General features: G+C 41.3%; 1 protein-coding gene across 11 annotated transcripts in view; it reads left to right on the forward strand.

Moving 5' to 3' along the window:
* FAT3 (FAT atypical cadherin 3) overlaps positions 1-14,576 on the forward strand; it is a 702,395-nt gene that overhangs the window by 126,721 nt on the left and 561,098 nt on the right. For 10 of the 11 annotated variants that reach the window (XM_082340432.1, XM_082340440.1, XM_082340439.1 and 7 more), the window contains one exon: positions 10,788-14,093. In XM_082340432.1, the coding sequence (XP_082196558.1) occupies positions 10,805-14,093 (3,289 nt within the window). In that variant the 5' untranslated portion in view covers positions 10,788-10,804. Of the gene's footprint in view, positions 1-590; positions 14,094-14,576 lie in introns of those variants that run through there. The other variant, XM_082340437.1, reaches the window with a different exon arrangement.

Here is a 14,576-nt window from a genome sequence, read left to right on the forward strand (position 1 = left end):
CAGCTCCAAAGTCCTGGATTTGAACTCGCTGCATTCTTATAACATTCACTTTCTTTCTTTTTTCACTTTCTTTTTGAACCTACTAGATTTGACTGCTTTTCCACTTCTGGCTCTCAGGTTCCAAAATGATACGAGGGTCCCAAGAAGCGGGGTGAGGGGATGTCCCAGGAAACCACTTCATTAGCCACGCCCACCACTTTGGGTCCTAATTCTTCCAAAATTGTGATGTGCAGCAGTATTGACAGAGATGCAGAAAGTAGCAGTTTAGCATCTCTCAGGGTGACTCCACTGACCAACCTTGTCCGTGTGTGCTTAGTAGCTATTCTCCAAAGATAGGACCTACCCTTGGCCTTTTGGCTCCATTCTAGGGGGCAGAGTTCTTGTCAAGCCAGCTCTGAGGCACTGAGTATTCACACCTAGTCCTTTTACAAGTGCTTTGGGATAGTAACCCTGCCCTGGACCTAATATGTTAGGCTAAGGTTGGTTATGCTGAAAATTACTGTCTAGGTGCTCCGAGGTTCTTTGACAACTCCTTCAATGTGGATCTACAGAAGTGTTACAAATATCTCATCCCTCTCAGGAAATATGTTCTCTTTAGTGAACGTGAAGACCCCACTGACACGTGATTCTGCATCCTTGGGCTTCTCAGTTGAGATGGAGGGAAGTTGATGTTCAGCTGTCCTTGATGACCTGTTCTTAGGAAGACTCTGGGTAGTCCCATGTGGGGATTGAACCTGTGACCTTGGTCTCATTAGCACTGGGTACTAATCCAAGCATAGTCGGTATAAACCCATGAATCAGTAACAAATACCCTTAATGGAGAGTATGGGAGAGCTGAAGGAAGCCAATTTGCATTTATGCCTAGTTTGCTAAGGCACAGTTGTCAGTGATGGCAACGTGAGGAGACGTGACTGACAAGATTTCTGGATTGTCAGCAAACTTCGAGACTGCATTTCTTGACCTACATGTGAGCTGTTTTAAATCCTGGCCAATTTTTTTCGTTGCTTATTCCCAAATCATCTTCTTTGCCTTCTCCTATATCCTTTACCTCTCACCATGGTGTGTTCATCTTCTATAAGTTAACCTGTTTTTTCATCTCTTCTCCTTTTTGAGTTTATTGGGATTGCTGCCTAGAATACCTTTTTTTAAAGAGTCTCACCCATTCCCGGATGTACTGTTTCTTCATTTCTTGCCCACGTATTCTTTTTCCCATGTTCATCTGCCCGTTCCCCAGCCTTCAATGAGGTGACACATATAGTATCACGCCGTTGTAGAGAGTTGAGCGTGTATCTCTTTTCTTATTAGATCCATTTAGCAATGCTGTACTGTGCATAATATTTAGGGGTCAGTGCTGCTGCCTTCTTACATTTGGGGGGGGGCATTTAGCCAAACACATAGGCCTTTCCAGAACTGCCTTCTAGAACTGGTGACCTGCTTTGTCCAGAATAAGACCAGATCCCATGTGTAATTTTGGAAACATTTGGGGTTGAATGAATTCTCCCAGAAGTCCTCCAATAGTCTTTAGGATGTTTTATCATTTTCACAGCTTCCTTTGGTGATTAGGTTCTTTGGGATGAGGGAGACCTGATACCCCTGTTACCTTGTTTTGGTCCCAGAGCTCTGGGACCTCACCCTTCCTCAGCTCTCCCAAGGATGCACTTCCTAACATTACCATCACTTATCACAGTGGGAAAGGGAGGTACTGAGGGATGCTTCCCCATATTCTGCTTTCCTGATGCCTGATTTTACTATACAGAATTCTCTTTTCCTTGAAGGAGACCCACTTTTAAAGGGGTACAGCAATTGGGATGGCTGAAAGGATGTTAACTTTTGGAGATAGGACAGACCACAGGGACTTATAAACAGCAGTAAATATGGGTTGTGTCAGAGTGTACTAAGCTAAGGGCTCAGAGAACACATTTCCCTTCAACTGCATTTTGCCCCCTAACTATTGGAATGAACACTGTTAAAAAGAATTGTTCCATCTGAAACTATTAGGGTTCTTTTTTCTTTCAGGCAGTTATGCAAGAGTAAATGCTATTACTTGGAAAAGGCTCTTTTTTGCTTTTTTTTTTCTTCATTTTTAAAAAATCTTGAGCATAAGTGAGCACTAATGTATTTACTCTTTGGTTTCTGTCAGCGAGGCCCACCAGAGAAAAATTGAAATCATGCATTTTTCTGGAACATTTTCCCAGACAGCCAAGCATAGAAGCAAATTATATCCACTCCATACATTTTTTTTTCTCTTACCCCATGATGAATTTCTTTCTCCAGAGGGAAAAGTGATTTTTAAAAGGCTTGAACAACATGCTAATCTTCCTTCTTATAGCCCCTGGTTGAATTACCCCTGAATTTGAAGCATTTACTGATGAAATGATACTTGACATTAACCACTGTTGTATGGAAATATTTCTAGCACCTGGGGAGAAAATAAAGGAAGGTGTTCATAACACTGCCGCTGTGTGGCCTGAATCTTCCATTTTGCTCAGGACCAACTTGAATTACACTTGCTTCAGGCTGACTGACTTTTCTCCTGAGAGACCACTCTTAGACAATAGAAAGATGTGCACAACTGGAAAAAATGAGAATTTACAGTATTATTATAATGAAAAAGATTGGGTTTGGGTAACTTTCTACTTGGCTGGTTGGCAGAACCAACTGGAGGCTTTGATTTGGGATTTGGTCCTTGTTCAGAATGACAGAAGTTGATATCTTATCCTTGTCAATGAAATACTCTTTTGCTTGTAAAACGCTGTTTAGGCTTGGGGCTCAAGTAGACAAGCAGAATTTTCCAGAGAGGTGTGAAATATGAACTTGGTTTTAGGTTTTGCATCTCAGAATATTTTTGATTTGGCAAACTGCTTTTGATCATTGACTAAGTAAAAACAGATAATAAAAACTATGAAAATATAAAGATGATTATTTAACATTAATAAGGTTCTTCCCCTCATACCAGTCTTTGTAGCTCATAGGACTGTGAAAATTCTCTATTTGCCTTTTTTTTTTTAATGAGAAAAGAAAATATACAGCACACTATAGAACATTCAGCTTTTTCTTCAGTTGGAGCATGGAGATGTGTTTATATGACAAGTATTGAAGCAGTTTCTTCAGGGATAAGTCTCAGCTTAGTTGAAATGAGAAAGCATACCCTGTGATATGGTGAAGAGTAATGAACCAGTCTCAAGAATCTTGGGATTAGCCCTCACCTCCAAAGCTTTCCAGGTAGCTGTTTGACCTGTCTGAGCCACAATATCTAGCTTGGACTCAATCAGTGTTTCCCTAATAAAATATTGTTTCTTCTCCTGCCGGTGGTGGTATGGGGAGGGGGTAGGAATGGGGAGGAAATTCATGATCAAATACATTTTAGAAATAGTACATATACTATCCCTTGGGATCACAATTTACATAGTATGTGTGCATGCAATGAGAATTTCTGAATCCTGACCAAGTACCAAGGAACTTTACTTCTCCTTGTGTAAGTAGACAATAAATACAGATTGTGCTTTCCTAGGGAGTTAACAAAGCAGGGCAAATTATTAGAGGTGACTAAGGAAGGGAGATGGGGAAAGTTTATTTTGGAGCATACTAAAGGCTCCAAGAAGTTCTAAATTAAGAAATCCGTTTAGCTTTGTTCAACCAGCGTTTCCTAAAACGTTTTTTAGTTGCACACCTATTTTCATATCATAGAATGATGTGTCATGGGACACAATTTGGGAAATGGCATACTATTTCTCCAAGGTGTCTAGGTTTAATGAGTATAATTCCTGATTTGTCCAATGCTCATTTTCATCCTCTCCCTGGAGCGTGTTGTGAAGTTACAGTGTACCCTGGCTAGACAAGTTTCACTCGACAAAAATTGATTGAAGTTTTGCCTTTTCAAGTTAGATACTGTAAAAGAAGAGGAAACAAGGGAGCTTACTGTACAGTATGTAATTTACAAACACACATAAGTAACTCTGATACAAGGAAGGCAGTGCTATCAGGAGGTGCATATAGATAAGCTACAGACAATTTAGGGCAGTGGTTCTCAAGAGTACTGGTCGTCCCAAGACCAGCATCTCCTGCGAACTTCTTAGAAAAGAAATTCTCAGCCCCTACCCCAGACCAACGTATCCAGAATCTCTATGGTGGAGCCCTGCAATGTGAGCTTTAGCAAGTCCTACCATGTTTCCGACATTTGCTAAAGTTTAAGAATCGCAGCTCTAGATGTGGAGCTCACTTTTGGATTGGGGGTGGGGGTGGGTGGTATCTCCAGGATTGCTTCATAAAGTATGTGGCATTTTAGCTAAATCTAAGAAGATGGAAAAGAATTATAGGCACGAACAAGTAGAGACCTGTATTATAAAGGAAGCAATAGCAACGAGACAAATTCACAGTAGAGATCTGAGGTCTAATTTTAGCTTTTTTACTGGCGAGCTGTGTGACCTTGTCCAAATTACATAACCTCTCTCAGTGTGTTTCCTCAGCTCTCTAAAACTGGGTTGTTGGATGAGACAATTTTATGATCCCTGTGTCTGTAAAACTCATTGGGTTTCCATGCCTCTGGTTTAGTATATCATAATGTCATCTGAGTAATGGCATGACATGAATTATTTGTGACGCAAATGCTTAGTATATTATCCTGTACACTCTCTAGCTACAATGATTTGTACTAAGAAAACTACACAGTAAACATTTTTTCTACTTTTCAGGCAGCCAATAGCATCAGCCAGAGAGTAAAACTTTATTCCCAAGTGTGTCATACAGCCAGTCTATAACTGATTTCAGGAGCAAGGACCCAGAACATAAAGTAGTGCCATGAGGATGGTAATTTAAGCCATATCGAAATATGCTGCTCTGGAAGATAGGGCTTAGCAGTATCTGGCTGTGCTGGGGCTCATCATTGCAAGCAGAAATCCTGTTAGAACTTGTCAGGAATTAAAGGCCACATCTGAGGAGTATCTCCCTAATGCAGCTATGGTTTCCTAAGTTTGAAAGTGTGCACTCAGGAGTTGGGAATGGGTTACAGAGCCTTGGCAAGAACCCTTAGCCTATGTTACCATGCAAAAGACCCCTCCCTGGCTCTGACCCCAAACCATGGCAGGAGCCTGGGTCTGTGGAAAGGTATCTTTCCTATTAGGGATGGACTACCCCATGGATTGTCTTCCTCTTGACCCCTTATCCTCAGCCCAGTTTTCAGTTATTTTCTACTTCGTATCCCTTCTTCTGAACACTTTAATAATTATAGTGCCAGTACATATTTGTGAAACATATACTGTGTGCCAGACACAGTTGTAAGCCTGTTTGATGAGAGTGGGAACTGGTATAATCCCTGTTTTAAAGATAAGGAAACTGAGACTTAACAAGCTTTAAGTGTTACCCCAAGGTCACCCAGCCAGTAAGTAAGTGGCAAACCTCTATTCAAGTCAGATATCTCTGACCTTTGGGTCTCATGGAGTGATCCTTTGCTTTTAGTAAAGAAGACCTCCTTTCCTTTCCCGTCGATGTGGCTTCTCTTGTTGGAAAAAAAAAATGTCAGCGTAGGTTGTAAATTTCCTCCAATATCCCTCTCTTGTGACTCACAGATTTTGCCCTCTCTAAAAACTGCCTTAGTTAATGATATTAATAGCCAGCGGTTGTATGCTTACCACGTGCCATGGACTATTTTAGGTGCTTTCTATTTATTAACTCAAATCCGATTTGGCAGGCAGTATCATTCTCATTGTGTAGTCGAAGAAACTGAGGCACAGACAGGTTAAATAGCTTGCCCAAGGTCACACAGCTACTAAAGAGCAGTGCTAGGGACGTCCCTGGTGGCGCAGTGGTTAAGAATCCACCTGCCAATGCAGAGGACACAGGTTCGAGCCCTGGTCCGGGAAGATCCCACATGCCGTGGAGCAGCTAAGCCTGTGCGCCACAACTACTGAGCTTGCGCTCTAGAGCCCGTGAGCTACAACTACTGAGCCCGCCTGCCACAACTACTGAAGCCCGCATGCTTAGAGCCCATGCTCCACAACAAGAGAAGCCACCGCAATGAGAAGCCCGCGCACTGCAATGAAGAGTAGCCCCCGCTCTCCGCAACTAGAGAAAGCCCGTGTGTAGCAGCGAAGACCCAACACAGCCATAAATAAATAAATAAATTTCTTAAAAAAAAATAATAATAAAGAACAGTGCTGGGATTCAAACCCAGGCAGTCATGCACCAGAGTGTGTGTTCTAGAACCACTGTACACAGAGCGTTTGTGTAGGTTTCAGACACAGTCACAGCACACCTGAGCCGTGACTGACCTTCCCTTTGCAGTTCGAACATAAGGCATCTTCGTCAAGGATGCCTGTAAAGGGGGCGGCCCTTCAGATACTGACTTTGTTCTTTCTTTCACAGGCTGTCATAGCACATTCCCCAAGCATCCTCTCTGGCTTACAAAGCCCTTTGAAAATCTGTAAGATACGAAGAGATGGAGTAAAAATAGAATGCTTTTCTAAGATGCTGTTTCTACTCTTCAGATATCCCAGCTGTTTAAAGAGGCCAGCTTACTGATGGCAAAATACAGCTTCCCCAGGTTACCCAAGCAAGCAGAGGCCCTCTGGGACTCCACTGAATCAAGGCACTCCCAGAGAGGTGGCCGTTGTAAGAGCTGTTCATTGCCCTGAGGTCTGTGGTATTTTTTCATCCCTGGAAAGAAAATCCGCATGCCCTTCTACATCCCAGGCTAAGAGCCCCTCTATCTGAGTGGGCAGGGCCGGATGGTGAGGCACGCTGGACTGCTTCTGGAAAATAAATGTCTCGAAGATTGATGACTTGATGATCTCTTTGGAGATTATATCAAAAATTATTGATTATGTTACTAAGTCGTAGAAAATAGGCTCCGAGGTTGGGAACTAAGTGCTTTCTTTAAAATAATCCAGAAGCAGTACAATAAATCAATGTGCGGGGCTTCTCAAACACCATCACTATCATATTGGCTTCACAAATAGCTTGGCTTCAGTGTGGAAAAAGCAGGACTCTTTTTTTAAGAAAACATCTTAACAGACGTCTTGGCATACTAAAAAAAGGAAGCCAAAATCTAATTCTAGTACTTACTTTGCAGAATTTAAAAGAATTTCTCACTTCTAGCACTCGTTTATTTTCTAAATTGATAGAGAAGACTTCAAGGTTTTGGAATAATTTGTGCCATATAAGACTTTTTTTTTTTTTTTTTCAAAAATAAAGATACCAAAACCTCATGAGATATTTTTTGGTTTTAACAACTGAAGCCAACAAGCTCAGTCCTGTTCAGGTTTTTTGGAGTTAAATCCAAATTTCAGAGCACAGTAATACAATTCCATTTCAGCATGGTTTGAAGTCTTTTCATTTGCCTTTAAGACCATTGATTCTGCTTTATAAGAAAAGCATTCCAGCAGTGTATCTTGCTGAAAGAAAAACTCAGTATGCAAAAGTACTGATTTTCGAATAGTTAACATGAATGATGCTTTTCATGTTATGACAGCATTCTGTGTTTTGAAGGATTCACCAGAAGGGTTTGTAAAAGTACCTGTCCCCCAGGGCACTTCAGTGTTTACTTATAAATAGTTAACTACTTAGAGGAGGCAGTAACACCAGGGAGACTAATAAGATGTCAGAAAACAAAAATGGCTGCAAAATGTTGATAAACCACAGCACTAAAATTGTAATATAACTCAAAGGAAAACTAATTCAATTGACACACATTTCCCTTTGGTATCAGCTCGAACCTGGGAGATCTGAGACCTCATGTTATGGAATCTCTTCCTTTTTATGGGCCTCAGTTTCCTCATCTGTAAACTCAAGAGATTGAAACAGATGTTCTTTAAGGCTCCTTTGAATCAGTATAATTTCTTGATTCTGTCTCCTGAAGTAAGATGTGCTTATTTTGGGGATTTGGAAACTGAGCACGTTAAAGGCTTCTGGGCCTCTGTTTACTTCTGTACCTTAATATTCTGTTCAGCAAACCAGTATTGTATGCCTCCTACGTGGTATGTGGTTGGTGGTACATGCCGGACTGCATGCTGGGAATAGAGTGGTGCCCAAGTTCGGCTCATCCCATCAGGTTTCCTTCAATCTGGGCTTAGGGTGGGGATGGGGGACAGACGAAGAAAACTTCAATTGAACTGAATTCACCATTGGAATGGTTTTCTTCTCTGGTGACCAAAGAGTCCAGACTCCTTGGGCCAAGTATTGGTGAAACCACAGGAGAGCCCTGGGTGTAGACTAGTGAGTGGGAAACGAGGCAGAAACTTGCTTTGTATTTCCCTGGAGATGCTGGGAGTAACCTGTTTTCTACCTTAAGAGAGTGCACATACCTTCGGTCATCCCCTTATAAAAACCTTGTCTCCTTCCACTGTGTTCATAGTGAACCTAAAAATACCTCTTCCGCTTTGGCGCATTCTCAGATGATGAGATAAAAGAATCTCATGAGTCATCCGGGTTCTTATCAAAGCTTCTGCTGGTTTCTATCTGTGGTCTCTACAGAGGGCTCTGTCACTCCCATCTTTCAGCCAAGTGTCCTCCACGGAGAGGCACCTCCAGTCGCACTGGTCCCCTGGGGTTCACTCTCCTGAACCTTCTGCATCCAAGCTGCTGCTTCGCACAGAACTTAGCACATGGGGCATTTCCAAAGGACAGCCAGCCAGAGGAACTGCCTGTGAAATTAACTTCATTTATAAAAAGTCATCCCATCTTTCTGCTTTACATTTTTATTGTCTGTGCTGCTTACAAAATCCCTATAGTAAACTGTACTCTTTCTACCCACCTACTCAGTGTTTCCTTGGTACTTCACCAGGTGACAGCAGCAAGGTATATTTCCTCCTCAATTGGACCCAAGCAAATGCAGGCCCAGAATTTCACTTTTGAGAGTCTCCTGTAAGGCAGAGTTGGGGGGAAGAAAATGAGAAAGCGTGTGGGGTGTGGAGACAGTCTGCTACTAGGAAAATGAGGTTTGATGTTCTCATCTAAAAAAGGGTATAATAACATGTGCCTTGCCAACCTTGGATATTTTTATAAACTACAAAGATATCTTTGTAGATGCTAAACTTCCGTAGGGGATTTTTTAGCTTGCAGCCAGTGATTGCAACTAGTTGAAACCCAGAATGGAGATCATCAAATAGAGAGGACGTGTGGGTTTTATGCTTTTCCGTCAATGATAAATACTGACTAGTTCAACAGAATGAAATTATGTCATATGTGCTTCTAGGGAACCTCGATTATTTCATTCTTGCTTATAGATAATTTAGGAAGAGTGGTGGTGTGATAGGAAAAAACATGGCTTTTAGAGCAAGAAAGACCAGGGTTCGAGATCCTGCTCTGCTACTTACCAGCTGGGAGACATTGATTGGGTCAGTGTTCCAACCAAGTGGGTTAACTTTTCTAACTTTCAGTTTTCTAACATGGAGTTGGCTGAAATCGTACTTAGGGTGTTGTGAGGATTAAATGTAACAAAAGGGCTAAGTCAGTCACAGTGTGCAGGCTAAGGGATTCATTTCCTATCTCCTCTTCTCTCCCATTCTGTTTCCCATAGAAGAGACGGAGAGAGGAAATGGGAGGGTCCGGTGAATATGTCTTGGTGGAAGAACTAATACATTTGGTTGTTCTAAAAATCTGAGCCATCATGGTATAAATAGACTTAGCTCTTCCCTGTTAAATAGCATTTCCCCTCTCTATTTTTAAAGCACTTGACAGATTTTAGAGTTAAAATAGGAAAATGTTTTGATAATCTACGTAGTCATAGAGCTGTGGTGACTTGGAAATTTAATAGTGGCTGATAAAAATAATTGGAAGTAATTCCTTCAGTTACTCTTAAGAAAATAAATCTCTTGTCATTCTTTAAATTTTTCTTGCCCAAAATCTTTCCTACCTCCCTTGTCCTGAGGGGCACGGTCCACTTGTGAATATCACTTGGCTCCAGCAACTCCTTAGGGATGGTCCTTCCTGCTTTGTTCGTTACATGATGTTTTGTTCATCCTCGTGGTAGTAGATTATGCCTTAATCTTGATTAGTTTAAAAGTCAACACAACAGAAGATGGTGATACCTTGAAAACATTTCTTTAAAGATCAGAGTTATAAAAGTAATTACACAACCATAGATGAACAATGTTAACTTAAGAAATATTAGAAAATACAAAGATGCCCCCAAACCCACAACACAGTTAATTCACTTTACATGTAAAAATGCAGTTGTATATATAAATGTTTAAATAATAATAGAATGATATCATATATACATACTGTTTTATGATTTTTTAAATTTAGCATTACATCTTCATCGGAAAATATACATCTTTTTATCATTATTTTTAGTGGCTTCATAGTATTTTGTTTTATGAAATGTGCCACAAATTAATTGCTTCTCTATTGATAAGCAGTTAATATCGTTTCAATCTTTTGTATTTTAAACTGTGCTCTAAATGTACAATTGTCTAATTATTTCCATAGGATAATTGCCTAGAAGGTAATTTTATGTCAGAGGTAAATGCACTTTTTAAGGCTTCCAGAACATATTTCTAAATTGACCTTCAGAATACAAGAAATCTTCTACCAATGAACAATGCTATCAGCAGTGTAAAAGTATCATTTAAAACAAATCAAATAAGATAAATTTAAATCCTAGTGGTTTTGAATTCCTTGTCATCTAGTAGTCGTAAGGATTCTATTTTTTTTTCTCATATTGATGTTTTAGTAAAAAGATTTTATAATAAAGTTTTTAAAAAACACTCTTTCATAAGTTATTTCCTGTTCCTTCTCCCGTGTTCCTCTAGGTTAATTTATCTTTTCTCTCTCTCTTTTTCCCCCTCCAGGATGGAAGTATGATGTGATGGATATAACTATGGGATACTGTGTAGGTACACGGCCTCCCTCTTGCCTCATTCTCCTGCTTCTCAAGCTTTTGGCCACTGTCTCTCAGGGGCTGCCGGGGACCGGGCCCCTTGGTTTCCACTTCACACATTCCATTTACAATGCTACCGTGTATGAGAACTCGGCAGCAAGGACCTACGTCAACAGCCAGAGTAGAATGGGCATCACCTTAATAGATCTGTCCTGGGATATCAAATACAGAATAGTGTCTGGAGATGAAGAAGGCTTTTTCAAAGCAGAGGAAGTCATCATTGCAGATTTCTGTTTTCTCAGAATAAGAACTAAAGGTGGCAATTCTGCCATATTGAATAGGGAAATTCAGGACAATTATTTATTGATAGTAAAAGGTTCTGTTCGAGGAGAAGATTTGGAAGCATGGACTAAAGTGAGCATACAGGTTTTAGACATGAATGATCTGAGACCCTTATTTTCACCCACAACCTACTCTGTTACAATCGCAGAAAGCACACCTTTAAGGACTAGCGTTGCCCAGGTGACAGCAACAGATGCAGATATCGGTTCCAATGGAGAATTCTACTACTACTTTAAGAACAAAGTTGATCTCTTTTCAGTTCACCCCACGAGTGGTGTCATCTCTTTAAGTGGACGATTAAATTATGATGAAAAGAATAGATACGATCTGGAAATTTTGGCTGTGGACCGGGGGATGAAGCTCTATGGAAACAATGGAGTGAGCAGTACTGCAAAGCTTTACGTTCACGTTGAACGAATAAATGAGCATGCCCCAACTCTCCACGTGGTCACTCATGTTCCTTTCTCACTGGACAAAGAGCCCATATATGCGCTGGTGACAGTGGATGACCTAGATGAAGGAGCCAATGGAGAGATTGAGTCTGTTTCCATTGTGGCTGGGGATCCTTTAGATCAGTTCTTCCTGGCTAAGGAAGGAAAGTGGATGAATGAGTACAGGATTAAGGAGAAGAAGCAGGTTGACTGGGGGAGCTTTCCCTATGGCTACAATCTCACTCTTCAAGCCAAAGACAAGGGGTCACCTCAGAAATTTTCAGCAGTAAAGATAGTCCACATTGCCAACCCCAAAAGAGACACTGTCCCGGTTAGGTTTGAAAAAGAAACGTACGATGTGAGCATTAGTGAATTTTCCCCTCCTGGTGTCGTGGTTGCTATAGTAAAATTAAGTCCTGAACCTCTAGATGTGGAATACAAATTATCCCCTGGAGGGGATGCACAGTACTTCAAAATTAATCCTCGGTCAGGTCTGATCGTCACAGCACAGCCACTGAATACCATTAAGAAGGAGGTTTATAAACTGGGAGTGACAAATAAAGAAGGAGATCTAAAAGCACAAGTCACCATCAGCATAGAAGATGCGAATGATCACACCCCAGAATTTCAGCAGCCAGTGTATGATGCTTTTGTGAATGAAAGTGTTCCAGCAGGAACAAGCGTTTTGACAGTTTCAGCTTCTGATAAGGATAAAGGAGAAAATGGGTACATCACCTATAGTATTGCCAGCTTGAATATGTTGCCATTTGCCATTAACCAGTTTACAGGTGTTATTAGCACAACTGAAGAATTGGATTTTGAATCCTCGCCAGAAATATACAGGTTCATCGTCAGAGCCTCTGACTGGGGTTCGCCGTACCGCCATGAAAGTGAGGTCAATGTGACTATTCGAATAGGAAATGTCAATGACAACAGCCCTCTCTTTGAAAAAGTGGCTTGCCAGGGAATTATTTCCTATGACTTTCCAGTTGGGGGCCATATCACAGCTGTCTCAGCGATCGATATCGATGAACTGGAACTTGTAAAGTACAAAATCATCTCTGGAAATGAACTTGGTTTCTTTTATTTAAACCCAGACTCTGGTGTTTTGCAGCTTAAAAAGTCACTGATGAATCCTGGCATTAAAAATGGAAATTTTGCCCTTAGGATTACAGCCACCGATGGGGAGAATTTTGCGGACCCTATGTCTGTTAACATTTCAGTCCTGCACGGGAAGGTGTCTTCGAAGAGCTTCAGTTGCCGAGAAACTCGCGTGGCTCAGAAGCTTGCAGAGAAACTACTCATTAAGGCCAAAGCAAATGGGAAGCTGAATCTGGAAGATGGATTTCTTGACTTTTATTCAATTAATAGGCAGGGGCCACATTTTGACAAGTCATTTCCTTCTGATGTGGCCGTGAAGGAGAATCTGCCCGTTGGTGCTAACATCCTGAAGATTAAAGCCTATGATGCCGACTCTGGCTTCAATGGAAAGGTGCTATTTACAATATCCGATGGGAATACGGATAGTTGTTTTAATATTGATATGGAGACTGGGCAACTTCAAGTCCTTATGCCCATGGATCGAGAACACAGAGACCTCTATCTCATTAATATCACTATCTACGACTTAGGTAATCCACAGAAGTCCTCGTGGAGGTTGCTTACCATCAATGTGGAAGATACTAATGACAATAGCCCGATTTTTCTTCAAGACAGTTACTCAGTTAACATTCTTGAAAGTTCAAGTATCGGCACTGAGATTATTCAGGTGGAAGCCAGAGACAAAGACTTGGGTTCTAATGGTGAAGTGACTTACTCAGTCTTGACAGATACACAGCAGTTTGCCGTCAATAGCTCCACTGGAATCGTGTATGTAGCTGATCAATTGGACCGGGAATCCAAAGCAAACTACTCTTTAAAAATAGAAGCCAGAGACAAGGCAGAAAGTGGCCAGCAGCTGTTTTCCGTTGTCACCCTGAAGGTTTTCTTGGATGATGTCAATGACTGCTCCCCAGCTTTCATTCCCAGTAGCTATAGTGTGAAGGTTCTTGAAGACCTTCCCATTGGCACTGTCATTGCTTGGCTGGAGACCCATGACCCAGATCTGGGACTGGGGAGTCAAGTGCGCTATTCTTTGATCAATGATTATAATGGGAGATTTGAAATAGATAAAGCAAGCGGCACCATCCGCCTGAGCAAAGAGCTCGACTATGAAAAGCAGCAGTTCTATAACCTCACCGTTCGGGCCAAAGACAAAGGGCGGCCTGTCTCTCTGTCATCCGTTTCCTTTGTTGAGGTGGAAGTGGTGGACGTCAATGAAAACCTCCATACTCCCTATTTCCCAGACTTTGCTGTTGTTGGATCTGTAAAAGAAAACTCACGGATTGGAACAAGCGTGCTGCAGGTTACCGCCCATGATGAGGACTCCGGGAGGGATGGAGAGATCCAGTACTCCATCAGGGATGGCAGTGGTCTTGGAAGGTTCAACATAGATGACGAGAGTGGTAAGTTTCATATTTTGTGCCAGAATTGTTGTTTCTCTTCTCATGAATTGTCAACATTGGAAAAGTGCATGGCTATTCTTGCACTCAAACGGAATGACAAGTGAGGTTGCATTTGGTGCAGAGGTGATGCAAGTAAAAGCTTTTCCTTAGAATGCATTGACTTGTAAGAAGACCTGTTTATACAGTGATAGCCAGTGGTTTTCCGTGGGAGTCCCTGGTTTTTGTTTTTCTGGTTTAGCATTGCCATCACCAGGTTATCTTTCAATACGTGTAAATAATTGTCACCTCTGTTGAGTGCACTTCTGACCTTCACTAAATTAAGGGCCCTGATAAAGTGAATTACGTTTGAATTGGCTTTAAATTAGAAGTGTGAAATGGATTTTCAAATGGATCTTATATGCCAGTCTTTCCCTTTATAGTAAGGCTTTTCTAAAGTGATATTGCATTAGTTGCTTGGTCTCTTGTGTTTCCCAGGCACATCTG

The sequence above is a fragment of the Balaenoptera borealis genome (assembly GCF_965194805.1).
Source record: "Balaenoptera borealis genome assembly, chromosome: 11".
NCBI classification, from domain to species: Eukaryota; Metazoa; Chordata; class Mammalia; order Artiodactyla; family Balaenopteridae; genus Balaenoptera; species Balaenoptera borealis.